Source organism: Gymnoscopelus microlampas (genome assembly GCF_963454915.1).
Source record: "Gymnoscopelus microlampas genome assembly, chromosome: 23".
Lineage (NCBI taxonomy): Eukaryota > Metazoa > Chordata > Actinopteri > Myctophiformes > Myctophidae > Gymnoscopelus > Gymnoscopelus microlampas.
The window spans coordinates 22,057,564-22,072,795 of NC_139960.1; the positions used below are offsets into that span (position 1 = coordinate 22,057,564).

Consider the following 15,232-nt stretch of genomic DNA (forward strand, 5'->3'; position numbering starts at 1 on the left):
CATTCGGAACTCCATTAATACCGGCTTGAATTCTTTTTTTAAATTTTCAGTCAAACATATTTAGTCTGTGGTGACACAGACATCTTGATAACTGACAGTCTGATAGAAATAGACAAAACAGTGGAAATGCTGTCTTTATGCAGGCCTTGTGAGCTTGTAGATTGTTGTGAGCTTGTAGATTTTCTATTTTCTAATTTTATGAGTGGATTTCCTAAGCAGTAGCCATTATGTAGGGTGAACAATAGACCATATGCAAGTACGTACAACCACTGAGACATTGTCTTTACATACAAGAGCATCTAGCATCATAAGTATTCAATCGCACAGGCAGTGCACCACTGCACCTAGTGCCCACATTTCCCTAGTGCCCACTCTTCCGGGTGCCCGCATTTCCATAGTGCCCACTCTTCCTAGTGCCCAGTCTTCCGGGTGCCAAGATTTCCCTAGTGCCAACTCTTCTCCACCCCTAAGTGCCCAATGTTCCAGGTGCCCACATTTCCCTAGTCCCCAGTCTTCCTGGTGCCCAGATTTCCCTATAGTGCCCACTCTTCTCCACCCCTAAGTGCCCACTCTTCCAGGTGCAAACATGTCTCTAGTGCACACTCATCCAAGGTGCCCAGTTTTCTCTACTGCCCAGAATGTTTTGGTGCCCACCTATCCTGTAACCTTTATGGATGGTAGATGTTGTAGATTATACTTCCAATGTTTATGTGAGTGGTCTCAAATTGTGACCATTTCAATCTGTACTAATTTGAGTGTACAACATGAGATGAACAAAGATGTACAAAGAAATAATGTATGAGCCGTTATTGAGTGGGGTGGGGTTGAGAAAGGTATTCAGTCATATAGAAATTTAAGAATAGGTCTGGCCCTGGTCAATATTCCAATATGATAGTGATATGAGATGTTTCTGGGATTTGGGATATTGTGATATGTGTTGTCTTTCTGGTTTTAAATCGCACATGACCTATTTTATATACAAAAAGTCACAATATCGATAGAGGTACATTATTTGGTAAAGAAATATTGTAACATTTGTCCATATTCTCCATCCCTGTAAGAATATAATATCTAGAATACATAAATCGCATGCATGTCAAAAGATGAGTCTGCGCTCTACAGCACTGTGTGTACACCTCCTTTTTTTATTTTTGTAAACAGTAAACGGTGGAGTGCTCAAAAAAAGAGCTCATTGTATTTGGGATTTTGTGAAAAAGACTTACATCAAGACAATGACATTAGAAAAACAACAAAACTACAGTGCAGATTGAGTGTTGGTTTGAAAATTCACAGAACAGCAATCAATTTCTCCCTTTTCCCCCCCAGACAATCGAAACTACATCACCTGAACCTTATTCCTCTTCCTGCCTATTTATATATATAAAAAAGGTACACAAAACAACAAACAATAATGTAACTTTTTTGCACATCCCAAACAAATTCTGAGTTGGAAATGGGAACTTTGCAGCATTCATCATTGTCCGTGTTAGGAAACCGGTTGTGACATTACATTCATTCACGACTGATGTCATGTTACTTTTTCTTCTGCATTGACTCTAGTGCTTTCTGCATAGAGGTGATCTTCTTTTCAATGCTGTCCACCTTGCCCACTTTGCTTTCCAAGCCAGCCACCATGCTACTGAATTTTTCAAGCTGTTGTGATGTGTGTTGAGACTCGCTCCCTGCCTTTGTCTCCAGTTTCTCCACCTGGCCGCCCAGGGAGTCTCGTAGATTAGCCTGGGTGTCGCCCAGAGCGGCCAGGTTGGACTGCAACTCTTCTAGGCTGGTCCTCAGTGCTTCTAGCTGCTGCTGCGAGCCAGTCCTGGCTTTCTCTTCAGCTTGGTCCTGGGAGGCCAGTGTGCTTTCATGGGAGTCATACTTGGCAAGCAGTGACTCTATTTTGGAGGTAAGTTCTGACACTGACGCTGCCAGTGAATCTCCGCTGTCCTCTGATGTCTTGATTCTGACCTCTAGGTCGTCTGACCTTTTCTGTGCCTGTCCTGCTGCTGCACCTAGTTCCTTCTCCACATTACGAATGGCCTCAGTGGCCTGTTCAATCCCACCTTCCAGTGTCAGGGCTTTGTCTTGTATAACCTGCACGCTAGCCTCCGCCACGGCCACAGACTCCCTCAGGCTCCCCGATGTTTCTTGCACCATTGACCTAACTGCTTCTACTTCCTGGGACAGAGAGGCCACTTCCTGATTGCGGGTCTGGAGCTCGGCTCTCACCGAACCGATCTGCTCCCTGAGCGAATCGGCCTCAGCCTTGGCGGCCTGCTCGTTTGTGTTGAGCTCAGCCACGGTGTTAACGATGGCAGAGAGCTCCTGTTTGAGTTCCGCGGGGTCTTCCAGCGAAGCTAAACGAGCCTTGAGGTCAGCCAGCTGCCCCTGCGCCTCACCCTGCGCCTCTGTGAACTCCTTGACGCTGGACGCGATGGAGCCACTCAGCTCTGCCAAGCGCTCCTCTACCGTCTTCTCCAATGAGCCAAAGTCCCTCTCTCGTGCCTCCTTCACCTCACTGATGCCCTCAGAAAGATCTCTGAGCAGGTCGTTCTGGAGCCTGCGGAGGGCTTCCTCCACCCTCCGGTTCTCTGCCTCGCCCTTCTTCGTCCGACTGACGGCTGCCTCCAGCTCCACCCGTGTGACACCCAGCACTGACTCCACCCCATCCACAACGCTTCTCAGAGACTCCACCTGTAAACAATGACACATACGTGCATATATTAGTGGTTTTCTACATTTTTGTGCCCAAGGCATACCAATGGACAAATAAAACTCTCACGGCACGCCTGTATTCATAGCAGATCTACAAGCTCAAAACGCATCGTGGCACAATGCGTTGTGGGCTTGTAGATCTTCTATTTTTTGGGGGGAAAATACATTTAAAATTGTTGCCTATCACACCGTTCCCAAAATAGGACAGGACACTGATATTTACTGATAGTAAATAAATAAGAAATAACCATTTGTATTGTTGAATACAAAAAGGAATAATGTGTGGTTTTCAAACAATCCAAAGGCACATCTGGGTTTGTTTCACGGCACAGTGGGCACACCACTTGAGAACCACTGGACTAGACTGGTTCTTTTTCAAGGCTTCACTCACTGTAGCATACAGGGCTTTGTTCATTGAAATCAGCCAGTATGATAAACAATTATGTGTCCAGTAGCTAGCATTTACACCAGGAGAAAGGAGAGGTGAGAAGGATTAAATGAATGTGATAGCAAGGTTTTTCAGGCAAAGCAATTTGCATTGTTGTTTAAATTGTAATACATCTTCCACTGGGATACATGAATTATGAATAAATTCAAAATATGAACTTACATTAGAAAATAATAAGTGTTACGACTGAAAAAACTATTCTAATGAGGGTTTTAGAAAATGAAAGATGTAAAGCAAACTTATAGAAATGTTGAAGACACTGTGCAGTGAATAAAGTCATTACATAACCAGTGCTACCGTGGTAACTTGAGGCTTGGAAAATGTAGAGGGACAACATTTTGCATCTAGTTTAAACTGGTTTGGAATTTCATGGTTTGCATGCAGTCTGAACAGAAATGTCAAAAATAGGCACCACGAATAAAGGTCTAAATGAATGAATTAATCAGTAAAAGACACAAGATGCAAAACAAAGATTAAGAACAGATCATTTAACAAGTTAGCCCTATAGCTTTATATAAGGATAAGTAGGCTAATAGAAGGCAATCTCAACAAATTATGTTTATATAGCCTAAGCTATCACAGAAGGCAGTCAGCCTTTTATGTGAGATATGGTTTTATTTATCAGTCACTTACAAATTACCAGTCACATATAGGTCTATATAGGCCTAATTATACTGTCTGGCATTTCTTATAGTGTAGCCTATAATTGCAGGCCTGTATATAGTTTAGAATGATGTTTGTTTGTTTATGAAAAATGTAAAGACAAAGAGTCTGGGGTGGGCTTCACTTGAAGTAGGACAAAAGAAGTAGCCTACTAAAACATCTTAGGAGACTGGATTTCAAAACAAAGGCTCCCATTATTTCATAGAATTCTACCTTAAATTGGCTCAAAATCCGATGTTCCTGCATTTAAACTTTTGCAAATGTACTTTTGTTGTGCACTGCCAACTCAGCTTTTCAGTGGGATGGGGTGAGGGGGGCGGGGTAGATAGCTTTTAGTTTGCCATTTCCTCTTTACACACGACAGCCTGTGATGTGATTGCCAGTGTAAACCCATTACCCATCCTTATCTCCCTTGCCCCAGCTCTGCAATCAGTAACGGCGTGCCTGATATCGCTTGACCTGCCATTATAGTTGAATTAGCTTTGATTTCTTGATTCGGTAACCGGAAAGCTCGCCCCAATATTCCCCAGCGGTCGCCCCCAGCGGTTCTTGTATTTGTTTTACTGAGGATAAGATTAGAATAAGTTGAGGGTTAGGCATAGTTTTACTGAGGTTAACTTTAGGAATAAGGTTAGGTTTAGGCATAGTTTACTGAGGTTACGTTTAGGAATACCACCCGGCAGCGACCGTTCCGAGGATGCCGGATTTGCCCCCCGGGGCGACTGTGTTTAGGGGCGAGCGTTTTTGGTATTCCTTGATTCACAACCAACCTACCTGTTGAAGAACGCTCTCCGTTTTACGCGTCAGCTCTGCGTGTTCCCGTGCGCTCTCCTGGCTCCTGGCGGTGATCTGATGCACTTCTTCGAGCACTTGCTGGAGATAAATAGCTGCGATGCCCGCGGCGGTTATCAAAGCAATATAACACACAATCGCCAGAAGCTTGATGCAGCTTGAAGAGGACGACCCTGATGAGCCCCCCTGCGGCGCACTACTAGCGCTGACTCCACTAACCCCATTGCTGCTGCTAGTTTTGGGGGCTTTCTTTGGCACCTCTTCTTGATGGTGGGCCGCCGCTGCAGCGCTCTTCTCGGTGTTGGAGCTGTGCTTTCTGTTCTTCGCCGTCATCGTTGTTGTGTTGTTGCTCGGACCTGGATCCTTCTTTGGTGTGACAGTGGACACAATAGTTGGACGTAGTTAAAGATCTAGCAGCGCACACATTCAGCGTATCAGTGAGCGCGTCGTGTCTTTCCCGAGGCGCTTTTCAGAGTTGAGGTATGCGGAGGGAGGGGGCGTCTCTGCTTCTAGGACTAGAAGTTCTCCTATAGCTGGGTGATGGGGGTGTAACTATGTAGGTATAAGTTATGGTGACTTCATGTTCGATACTCATTACTTTGCAATGGAACCATTCATTCAGTGTCGCCCTGGCTACAATGCAATGGTGTAAAATAACTAAGCAGGCTACTGTGCTCAAGTACAATTCGGAAGTTTTCTTTATTGATTATCAGCCAGCTGGCCAGCTGTCATCATTTAACCTAAAAACACCCATTAATGGCTGCTATAGGAGCATTGTCATCACGTCCTAATAAAAAGTCCACACGACAAAAGTTCTAATAATAGGCTGTATTGAACAATATCTTGGTGGCAAAACAGATTACGGTTGTAAAATGATGCTTGCAAATAATTATGTAATGTAAGGCGCTTGCAATGTATATAAGTTCATTTGAGCAGTGGTGTAAAGTAACTAAGTACATTTACTCAAGTACTGTACTTTAAGTACAATTTTGCAGTATTTTTTTACTTCACTGGAGTATTTCCATTTTTCAGTACTTTTAGGGCCTATTATAAATATTATACTTTTACTCCACTACAATTATTTGAAAACATATAGTTACTTTGATTATTATTACAAAACACACATTAACCACTTCAGCCTTATATTCATACATTTGATTTTTACACATTTGACAACTTGTGAAATGGGACATTCTGCATAATGAGTATACTTTCTACTTTTGGTACTTTAAGTAGGCTACATTTTGAATTCCGGACTTTTACTTGTAACAGAGTATTTCTACATTGCAGTATCACTACTTAAGTAAAGCATTGAGGACTTTTTCCACCACTACATTTTGAGTAAACGAGGGGGGAGGGACTGTGTTTTCCTCTCTATTCTCTGCTCCTCCCTTCATACGTGGCAGCAGTGCTGGTCCATGGCACCATGATGTCAACGAATAGAACTAAAAGTCCTGCCCTTTAGGCTTACATTTCTTCTCTATCTCTCAGTGGTGTAAAGTAACTAAGCACATTTACTTAAGTTCTGTATTTAAGTACTACTTTGAGGCACATTTACTTTACTGGAGTATTTCCATTTTTTGTATTTTAACTTTTACTCCACTACATCTCAGAATTAAATATTGTAGTTTTACTCCACTACAATTATTAGAAAACTCAAGTTACTTTGTAGATTTGGATTATTATTACATGAATCACTTCAGCCCTATTTAAAGTTTGGCTACTTGAAAATAGCCGATCTACAAGACCACAATAGATCTGCAATTTTCAAAAGATTTTTATACATTTGAAACCTGTGAAATAGGACATTGTGCATAATGACTACTCTTACTTTTTGGTACTTCTAAGCATATTTTGATATCAATACTTTTGTACTTTTACTCAAGTACATTTTTAATTCCAGACTTTTACTTAAGTAAAATGTTTTACCACCACTGCTCTCTCTTATAGTTTGTCCCTTCATGCCGTTTCATTATTCATTTTATTTATGTAGGCTACTCTTTCTTTATCGCGTTGTTGATGTTTCTTCTTTCTTTTTTTTGTGGTGTTCAAAGCACTTTTTTCTAAAAGTACTGCTAGCCTATAAAAGTGTATTATTATGACTATTATTACATAATCCCAATAAAAGTATGAAAATACTGATTAAGAAAAAGTCAAAAATCCAGTGAGAGTATAACAAAAGTATAAAATATAGGACAAGAAATAATAAACAATATTTTTTAATAGGCTACATTAGATGTACACAAATAAAATAACTATTACACAGACACAAAATAGACTTACATTCTACAATATTACAATACATTGAGCATTAAGTTGGCTATGATAGCAAAATACAGAAGTTCCAGTTCAACCAGTTGGATAAGAGATAATTTAGGTTAAGTGCTTTAACTCTACTGTGTTTTAAGCAGTGGTTGAAAAAGTATTCACTGCAATGTCGACATTTTACTTGAGTAAAAGACAAGTCCAAAAGTATTGGTGTAGTGCCCACGTTCAGACGTGTGCTCAAATACTGAAGGTCAAAAACGTCTGTGGAATTCATAAACAAACGTTTTATTCTCTGTAGCTTAGTAGTTGTCAGTCACTTAGCATACAATAAATAAACACATAAATAAACTAGAAAATGTGCTCCTCGGAGCACAGGTCTCCTCCGCTAGGCGAGGTGGTAAAACTGTTCCTGATTAATTCTGTCTTACCTATTTATATTACATATTGTGATGTCACGTGAAGCTTGACCAATGTTAGGTGTTCACAGACCATGTGCCCATGTATGGAGCTGGACGGACACACACGGACGGATAAAGCTGGACGGACACACACACGGACGGACAAAGTGAAAACATACTCTCCACCATGCCTTCGGCCTGGCGGAGACAATAAACAGTCAAACGCACACAGACCACCTCCTGCTCTCATGAAGTCAAAAGAAGTTTGCCTCTGCCACTGGCAACACACTGCGCCTGATTAGGGACAGGGTTAAATACCCTGTAACCCTGGCAACCTTGGCCTTGACCGAGCCCTGCAGTGATGTCATCAAATAAGAAACAACATCATAAATGATATATGATTGTTGTTTCTTATTTGATGACGCCACTGCAGGGCTCGAATATATGGCTCATATGGAGTGGGAAGTTCAAAGGTCACTGTGGAAACATCATGGCGGCTGTGAGGCATTCCTCTGTGGTGCTGAAGACTGTGATGAAAATAGTAGTCCAGTTCTGTCCGTTTGAGTCTAGTGTCGCATCCACGAGGGAGTTCCTGGTGATGGTGGGCTCAGAAAGGGCAAGGTCCACCAACATCAACTAGGTGACCACCCTGGTGAAACACAACAAGTCAGAGCCGCTAGTAAACATCACTTACTAACTTCGTGGACGGAGAGAGACTGCTGATGAAGGGCGAGAAGCTGACCTGTAGTTAGATGTTCAAGGCCTTCCACTCCCGCTGCAAGGCCTAGACCCACAGGCCAAAGTAAAAAAAAAATATGAATATTTATCTTTCTGTGTGTATACTGTATGTATGGATGTTTATGATAAAACTGCTTTAAAATCTAAATAATAATACATAAATACATCAAATCAAATCAAATCATTGTAGTGGAGTAAAAGTACAATATTTGTCTCTGAGATGTAGTGGAGTAAAAGTTAAAATACTCCGGTAAAGTAAAAGTACCTCATAATTGTGCTTAAGTAGCATGAACAAACTGCACTATAACTGAACTTAAACTCTTGCCACATCTGGAAAATAGTTCTTTTAAATGTCTTTTCATTTTGCAGACAGGTCAATGAGTAGTGTTTCGCCTTGGTGGGCGTGGTTTTGAGGTTTGGTTTAGGCATAGCGAGGTTAGGGTTTGGATTAAGGTTAGAGAGAGTTAGGCATAGTGTTTGTGAGGTTAGGGTTAGTTAGGGTTAAGGTTAAGTTTAGGCATAGCTTTTGTAGGTTAAAGGGTTAATGTTTAGGTTTATAACCACCTCACTTGGGCGAAACACCAAAGAAAGAGGGAGTCCCCAATGAATGCTCGTTTCTATGCTCGATTTGGCCACTAGATGTCACTAAAGGACAGTTCATGAGGAGGACCGATTAGAGACACAGGATCATGCACACTACACAGTGAGTGAGTCCATCCCATGGTCCATCCATGCAATTCCATTTTAGTAGTCTGACTCTGATTGGGATGGTTTCCTTTTCCTTGATGATACGAATACAGATAGAGAATAATCATGAACGCTTCAGTGACGAAAAAAAGATAGAGAAGAACAGGGATATACACACACACACACACACACACACACACACACACACACACACACACACACACACACACACACACACACACACACACACACACACACAAATATATATATATAATATATATATAATTATTACTTCTATGAGGAAACAGCTGCTCAGTCATATGAAAAGCTCTCTGGGTGAAATGACTTGTCATTGTAAGCACCGCCCATCAAGACGCCTGCAATCCCATGGCCCAGAGGGACAGTCACGCCGTTCCTGGTTGTCTAGCAACCTGTATAATATGTATATATATATATGTGTGTGTGTGTGTGTGTGTGTGTGTGTGTGTGTGTGTGTGTGTGTGTGTGTGTGTGTGTGTGCGTGCATGCGTGCGTGCGTGCGTGCGTGTGTGCGCGCACGCGCGAATTAATGTATTATTAATGTATGTATTGTGCAATACAACATACATTCTTAAATTCATACGAATTCAACCCTAATAGATTAATGTCAGTGTCTAGGAAAGATCAGATCAGATGTACTATTAATTACTATCTAAAGTCATTAATAAAGAAGCAGGACCTGATACTATTCTATTTAAATTACAACTGTGAAGATTACAGTTGGTCAACCCAAGTTTGGTGGTCAAAATTCGCACATATCTACAAGCTAACATAGCTTGTTGTTTCCATTTACTGCTCAGTGTGCTCAGATCCGGTCTACAGCCCGCCTACTGCATCCGGTAATTTGCAGGACAACACATGAACACAAACCGTTTCCGTATCCGCTCTAACAAACTAGCTGTGTCACCACCATGGCAACCAACCAACCAATCAGACAGCACCAACCGTCCAGCGTTGCGATATTTTGTGAGAGAAATAAGCAACCAGGTCTAGGAAAACAAGCCCAAAAGAAGCAACTTAGGCCACATGAGCACTTTAAACCTACAGTATATGGATCGGCTATTTGAAAATAGCAGATCTACAAGCTCACAACGCGTCGCACCGTGACGCATTGCAATTGTAGATCTGCTATTTAAAAAAAAAACTTGCAATAAAATGTGGAATATTTTGATTTGCTATTTTCAAATAACTCTTGCAATAAAATGTGGAATATTTGGATTTTCAAAATATTTGAGAACCACTGGTTTAAATAACAAGTAAAACATTTAGAAGCAAGCCTAAAATAAGCAATTTTTACAAGCAATTTTCGCTTATAATAAGCCGACATGGCAACACTGCCAGTGACCGTCCCTCCGGGCTATGGGGCGGTCGTGTTCTCCAGGTGGCGGTGCTGTGTTGTTGTTGCTGCGTCGTCAGAGTCGAGTCAGTGTGAAGGTGGATGTCGTCGTGATGCTGGCCTCCTCAGTGCTTCATGTCTGTCTGGGGCTAGCCTAGCAGCTCAGCTCAGCTCAGCTGTGTGCTAGCCTTAAAACCATCACCCTCCCGGAAGCCTGGAAGGAATGACATTATTCTCTTTTATACTTTCTGTCTTTTCCAAAGAGGGGAAGGAGGGAAGGAGCCATTCAACCAGACGTAACACCATTCAGAATGACGAGCGTCTGGCTCAGCAGGGAGTTGAACTGAGTCAACCTCCAGCTAGCAAAGCAGGCTAGTTGTTGTTTTTAGCTAGCCAGCCGGTACCGGCTCGGATCAGCTCTATTGGAGCCGGATCAGCTCTATTGGTACCGGTACCAGCTCTATTGGATCCACCATCAGCTCCATTGATTGGATCCACCATCAGCTCTATTGGATCCACTAGCTCTATTGGATCAGCTCTATTGGATCCACCATGGCTGGACTGATCAAGAAACAGATCCTGAAGCATCTTTCCAGGTCTGTTCTGTGAAGACGGATGGGTTTAACTTAACATACCTATCGTTTATTATCGCCCTTTAAGTCGAATCTATATCCAGTGGTGTAAAGTAACTAAGTACATTTACTCAAGTACTATACTTTAATACAATTTTGAGGTATTTCTTCACTTTACTGGAGTAGTCAGTGCTTTTACTTCTACTCCACTACATCTCACTGGCTACTCCACTATAATTATTTGAAAACTTTAGTTACTTGTTACTTTTTAGATTATGTTATTATTATTACAAGGGCCATTTGAAAATGGCAGATCTACAAGCTCGCAATAGAGCTTTTAGATCTGCTATTTTCAAAATATTTTAATACATTTTTCACATTTGAAAATTTTGAATGGGACATTTTGCATAATGAGTACTTTCTACTTTTTGTACTTTAAGTACATTTTGATACAAATACCTTTAGACTTTTACTCAAGTATATATATGTTATATTATTAAACGACAGGCACATAGTGTTAGCTTACTTAAGACTTACCGTGACTGTCCAAATATAGAAACATCATCTGTGTTTTCATTTAGTTTACTACTCACAGGGGCTTCTGGAAGCAGAAACAGGTTGAACAAGACTAGTGTTTGAATAAGAATGATTTTAAAATAACAATCTCAGTGCTTCTCACTTTGCAAAACCTGCTTCATCATTCTAAATATAACTTACAGTAAATTTGCTGACTGCAACATCTACAGCGGTGGTGTTGTCATTATAGCCAGCTGCTCATTAAGACTAGTGCACACAGGACTTCCAACACACAACCCCCAGAGCACCTGCCTCTGCCTCCTACATGTGGGTACCTGTCTAGCGTCTACCACCTCTGACAAGTGTAATAGATGACCAGAATAGCATTCTATGTCAACCTCACACCTTGATTTATAGATATGTGCTTAGTACTTGTATTTCTACTGGTGTTATGGACAGCGTACCACTCTGCCCACTTTACATGCATTATTCATTCAGTCTCCCCAGGGACGTTGAACGGAATACTTAATATTTCGAGAGCTTGGAACAGTAACGTTTCCCCTCTTCAGACATAATAAAGCTGCTCATTTAGAACTGATGGCGTTTAGTCCACCCTTGGACAGCTTGTTCAGACATGAGAGGATTTTGAAATGACACATGATGATAGCGGTGGCGCTACCATGTCTAACCTTTGAAACGTCTCATTGCTGGCAGCACTACAAAGAAACACCTCATATTATATTACATCTCACAGGTGCAGTAACGGGTGGAAAGTTCATCCGTATAGGCAGATAAACGGGGTGGTGCCTTTCCGAAAAGGAAAGTGCACAACTGATCCTGTGGAAAGGGTTTCTTAGAGGTCCTTTGTGAAAAGATGCCCCTTGGCCTGCTATGAATAGTGATTCATTTGCAGCACAACGGCAACGTTTAAGACCGCTTTGTCCTTCATGCTGCGAGACACAGCCAAGTTTTGCACTGCCATAGTGCACAGCCTATACGTGTCATGTCCTTCATTGTCCTACAACACAGGCTTGTTTGTGTGTGTGTGTGTGTGTGTGTGTGTGTGTGTGTGTGTGTGTGTGTGTGTGTGTGTGTGTGTGTGTGTGTGTGTGTGTGTGTGTGTGTGTGTGTGTGTGTGTGTGTGTGTGTGTGTGTGTGTGTGTGTGCATATTTATGTGAGTAGGCAGTGCACAAGCAAGCGTCTCCTCTGCACGTGAGTATGCATGCAGTCAGCACCAGTAGTGTCAACAGTAGCAGGAAATTGTCCAATGGTAGTGGTGATGTCATCTGTCCCATAGCCTTATCAAGTGATCTGGTCTGCACTCTGCGGTCAATCTGATTGGTCCAGCGTCCACCGAGGAGGCGGACCTATGCCGTCTGTTCAAGCGTAGTGATGATGATGTCATGGTAACATCAGTGCTGATGTCAGCATGTCAAAGCGACATCAGAGAATGTGCTCCTTTTGACTAGGATTTGTCATTGTATTAATTTCAAATGAGATGCTCTGTTCTGTTGGCTGATGGGTAGAATTGTAACTTTAAGTGATTGTTGTGTTGTTTCATATTAGCTTTCACAGCAAAGACATCTGCAGCAGCCATATTATGGGATGCTGTCCAATGCTAGCTATAGGTCACTGAAACAAACACAGTCTGGTGTGCTTACACAACCGCAGGCCGTGTTTTGTGTTTCAACAGAGCTCAGCTCTGAGAGCTCTGTACGTGAGCTGTTGGCAGAGGACGAGGAAGAGTCTGGGGCATGCTGAATAGAGGCAGCGTGACACAACGCTTTTGACTTTTACAGTTCATTGACTCAGCAGTACGCAATGACTCGGTTGCCCCTTTGCAATGGAGCTGAAAGTATTTAGAGAGACTTTTTTGTTTGTGTTGTTTCAGGAGGAGGATGCAACCTATGTCAGTATGAATAACTGATTATTTTCATATAGACATCTGGGTTTGTTGTGTTTGTTTACTGTTTACCTTTACTGGGCATGCGTCAATGAAGTATTTGACAGTGGAATGGACTCAGGTAGCCCCATGGGTGAGTTGATAATGAGGTGTGTGTTTCTCCTTGTTACCAGCAGGCTCGAATATCGACTGGACCCTGGCCCATGGCCAGCCAGATCAGGGTCCTGTTACACACACACACACTCAGACGTCATGGTACATAGAAAAGTTACCCCATGGTTTTTCCATACTCTTGCGGACAGTACGTTTTTTTAATTGAGCGCATTTCAACAAGGCAATTGAAAGTTATTTACATAAAACATTAATTATTGAGACAATAGGACACAGAGCAAAAGAAACACATTATAAAACGATATTTGAATACAATAATTTTATTTTACCTACAGTATCTCCCTAAATTAGTGAAATGGGTGTTTCAGATATGTAGCGTAAAAGTATTTCCAATTTGGGACCTTTTAATAGGATACACCTATTACCTTATAGACAGGGAACACCCACCTCCTTAATTGGAAACACCTATTACCCTGATAGGAAACACCTATCACCTTTTATAAACAGGAAGTACAAGAAATGACAAGCATGATTCACTTCGATGTAGCACAAGATCAGGACATTATTTTTTGCCCTAAACCATTCACTGCTTTATAAACCAACAACACTAGTTTGTTGAAATCAATTATTTGACAGACAGGGAGCCTGTGTAAAGATCTAAGAACTAGGGTCATATGATCCACTTTCTTGGTATTAGTACATTTTTGCTGTTAGAATGACCTGATCAGCAACCCAGCCACTTCCATCCACAATAATTTACAATTTAGGAGATAAGAGCAGATGTTCTTATCCAGAGTGACTTACAAAGTACAACTTCAGAGTAAATAGCATGAACCCTAGTCTAAACGATAGGGTAAATGTTCAGTTGTGAGTAGAGTGCAAAGAAAACAATTAAGTGCTAAGACACATCAAAGCTTGCATCTGTGTAAACAGCATGTTATCTCTAAATAACATTCTAACATTTGTGTACGTTATTTGTGTATGTTTTGAGTAGATGGCTCAAAATGCTAATTAACCAACTGGAGAGTTTCTCAACCCACCAGTCTGCAGTCTTCCCAACAAGCTGTTGCAAGTGATGGATATCTGGCTCTGACTTGAACTTTGAAATGCCCCCCACCCTCCCAACTCTGTAATGACTAGATTAGAGTGAGTGTGAATGACTGCTCGCCGAATTGGAATCTGATGTCACAAGACCCACACACTACAGAAGTCCAGTGGATTTATAGCCATGTTGGCAGCCTGACATCTCGAGGGTGCAGGGCAGGCTGCAGTGCAGTGTGTGGTGCTTGATAAAACGTGTTGAGCCAAGCGGTTGATGGGAAAACGTACCGAGTGACCGGACCCCTTCCATATGAAAGATTATCACCATCTTCTCGTGCTACGGGATTGAGCTCAAGGCTTGGGAGCGATTAAGCCGACTACATCCCTGGTGGTATGCAACGACTGCTGAGGGGGGTTAAGCCAGGACATTACTGACAAGGTGACACGATCGGCGCTACCATAGGCGTGGCCTAGTTCACATCTTTCTTCCTTATCCCACTAACTAATAAAGTTTGGCTTAGTTGTTTAATCCTACCTTTGTTATTGGCGATGTCAGCATTTCATGTACAATAGATAAGAGGAATCACTTAATCGTAAATAATTAACAAGATGCACACGTACACACAGTCCTCTACACCTATGCATTACATCAGCGGGGACGTCACTTTGACTAGCTGCCTGTAGGTGTGCGTGTATGATGAATGCAAGAACCTGCATCTTTTGTGTACTGTAGGTGTAGTTGTTGAAGTCGAGCATTGCTATGGATGATGAAATTGAATTTTAGCGTCCGGGTGGTGCAGGGGTAAAGTTCTTGCCCACCTCCATAGATACAGGGGTTTGAATCCTCCATGGTGCCTCCGGTTTGGCCTGGTATTTCAACAAATAAAAAGAAGTCGCTGGCACCATCACGTGTATCAGAGGAGACGTGGTCTACTCCGTCCCCCAGACCAACAAGTAGCGGTGGCAGCGACAGGGACACATGGGGAAAAGGGAATTAGCATAAT

The 15,232-nt window shown here is 42.0% G+C and overlaps 2 protein-coding genes across 3 annotated transcripts in view; one reads left to right on the forward strand and one right to left on the reverse strand.

Annotated features, from left to right (window-relative positions):
• Positions 1–1,134: 1,134 nt before the first annotated feature.
• On the reverse strand, positions 1,135–5,156 carry ckap4 (cytoskeleton associated protein 4). The gene is made up of 2 exons (XM_084049719.1): positions 4,601–5,156; positions 1,135–2,694 (listed from the first exon to the last, which is right to left on the reverse strand). Exons 1-2 carry the CDS (start codon positions 4,949–4,951, stop codon positions 1,534–1,536), a joined length of 1,512 nt encoding a protein of 503 aa, XP_083905845.1. The 5' UTR covers positions 4,952–5,156; the 3' UTR covers positions 1,135–1,533.
• A 5,024-nt stretch (positions 5,157–10,180) lies between these two features.
• The window catches only part of bltp3b (bridge-like lipid transfer protein family member 3B), a 47,529-nt gene continuing 42,477 nt past the window's right edge, over positions 10,181–15,232 (forward strand). For both annotated transcript variants that reach the window (XM_084050216.1, XM_084050217.1), the window contains exon 1: positions 10,181–10,680. In XM_084050216.1, coding sequence (XP_083906342.1) covers positions 10,637–10,680 — 44 coding nt within the window. In that variant the 5' untranslated portion in view covers positions 10,181–10,636. The remainder of the gene's footprint in view (positions 10,681–15,232) is intronic.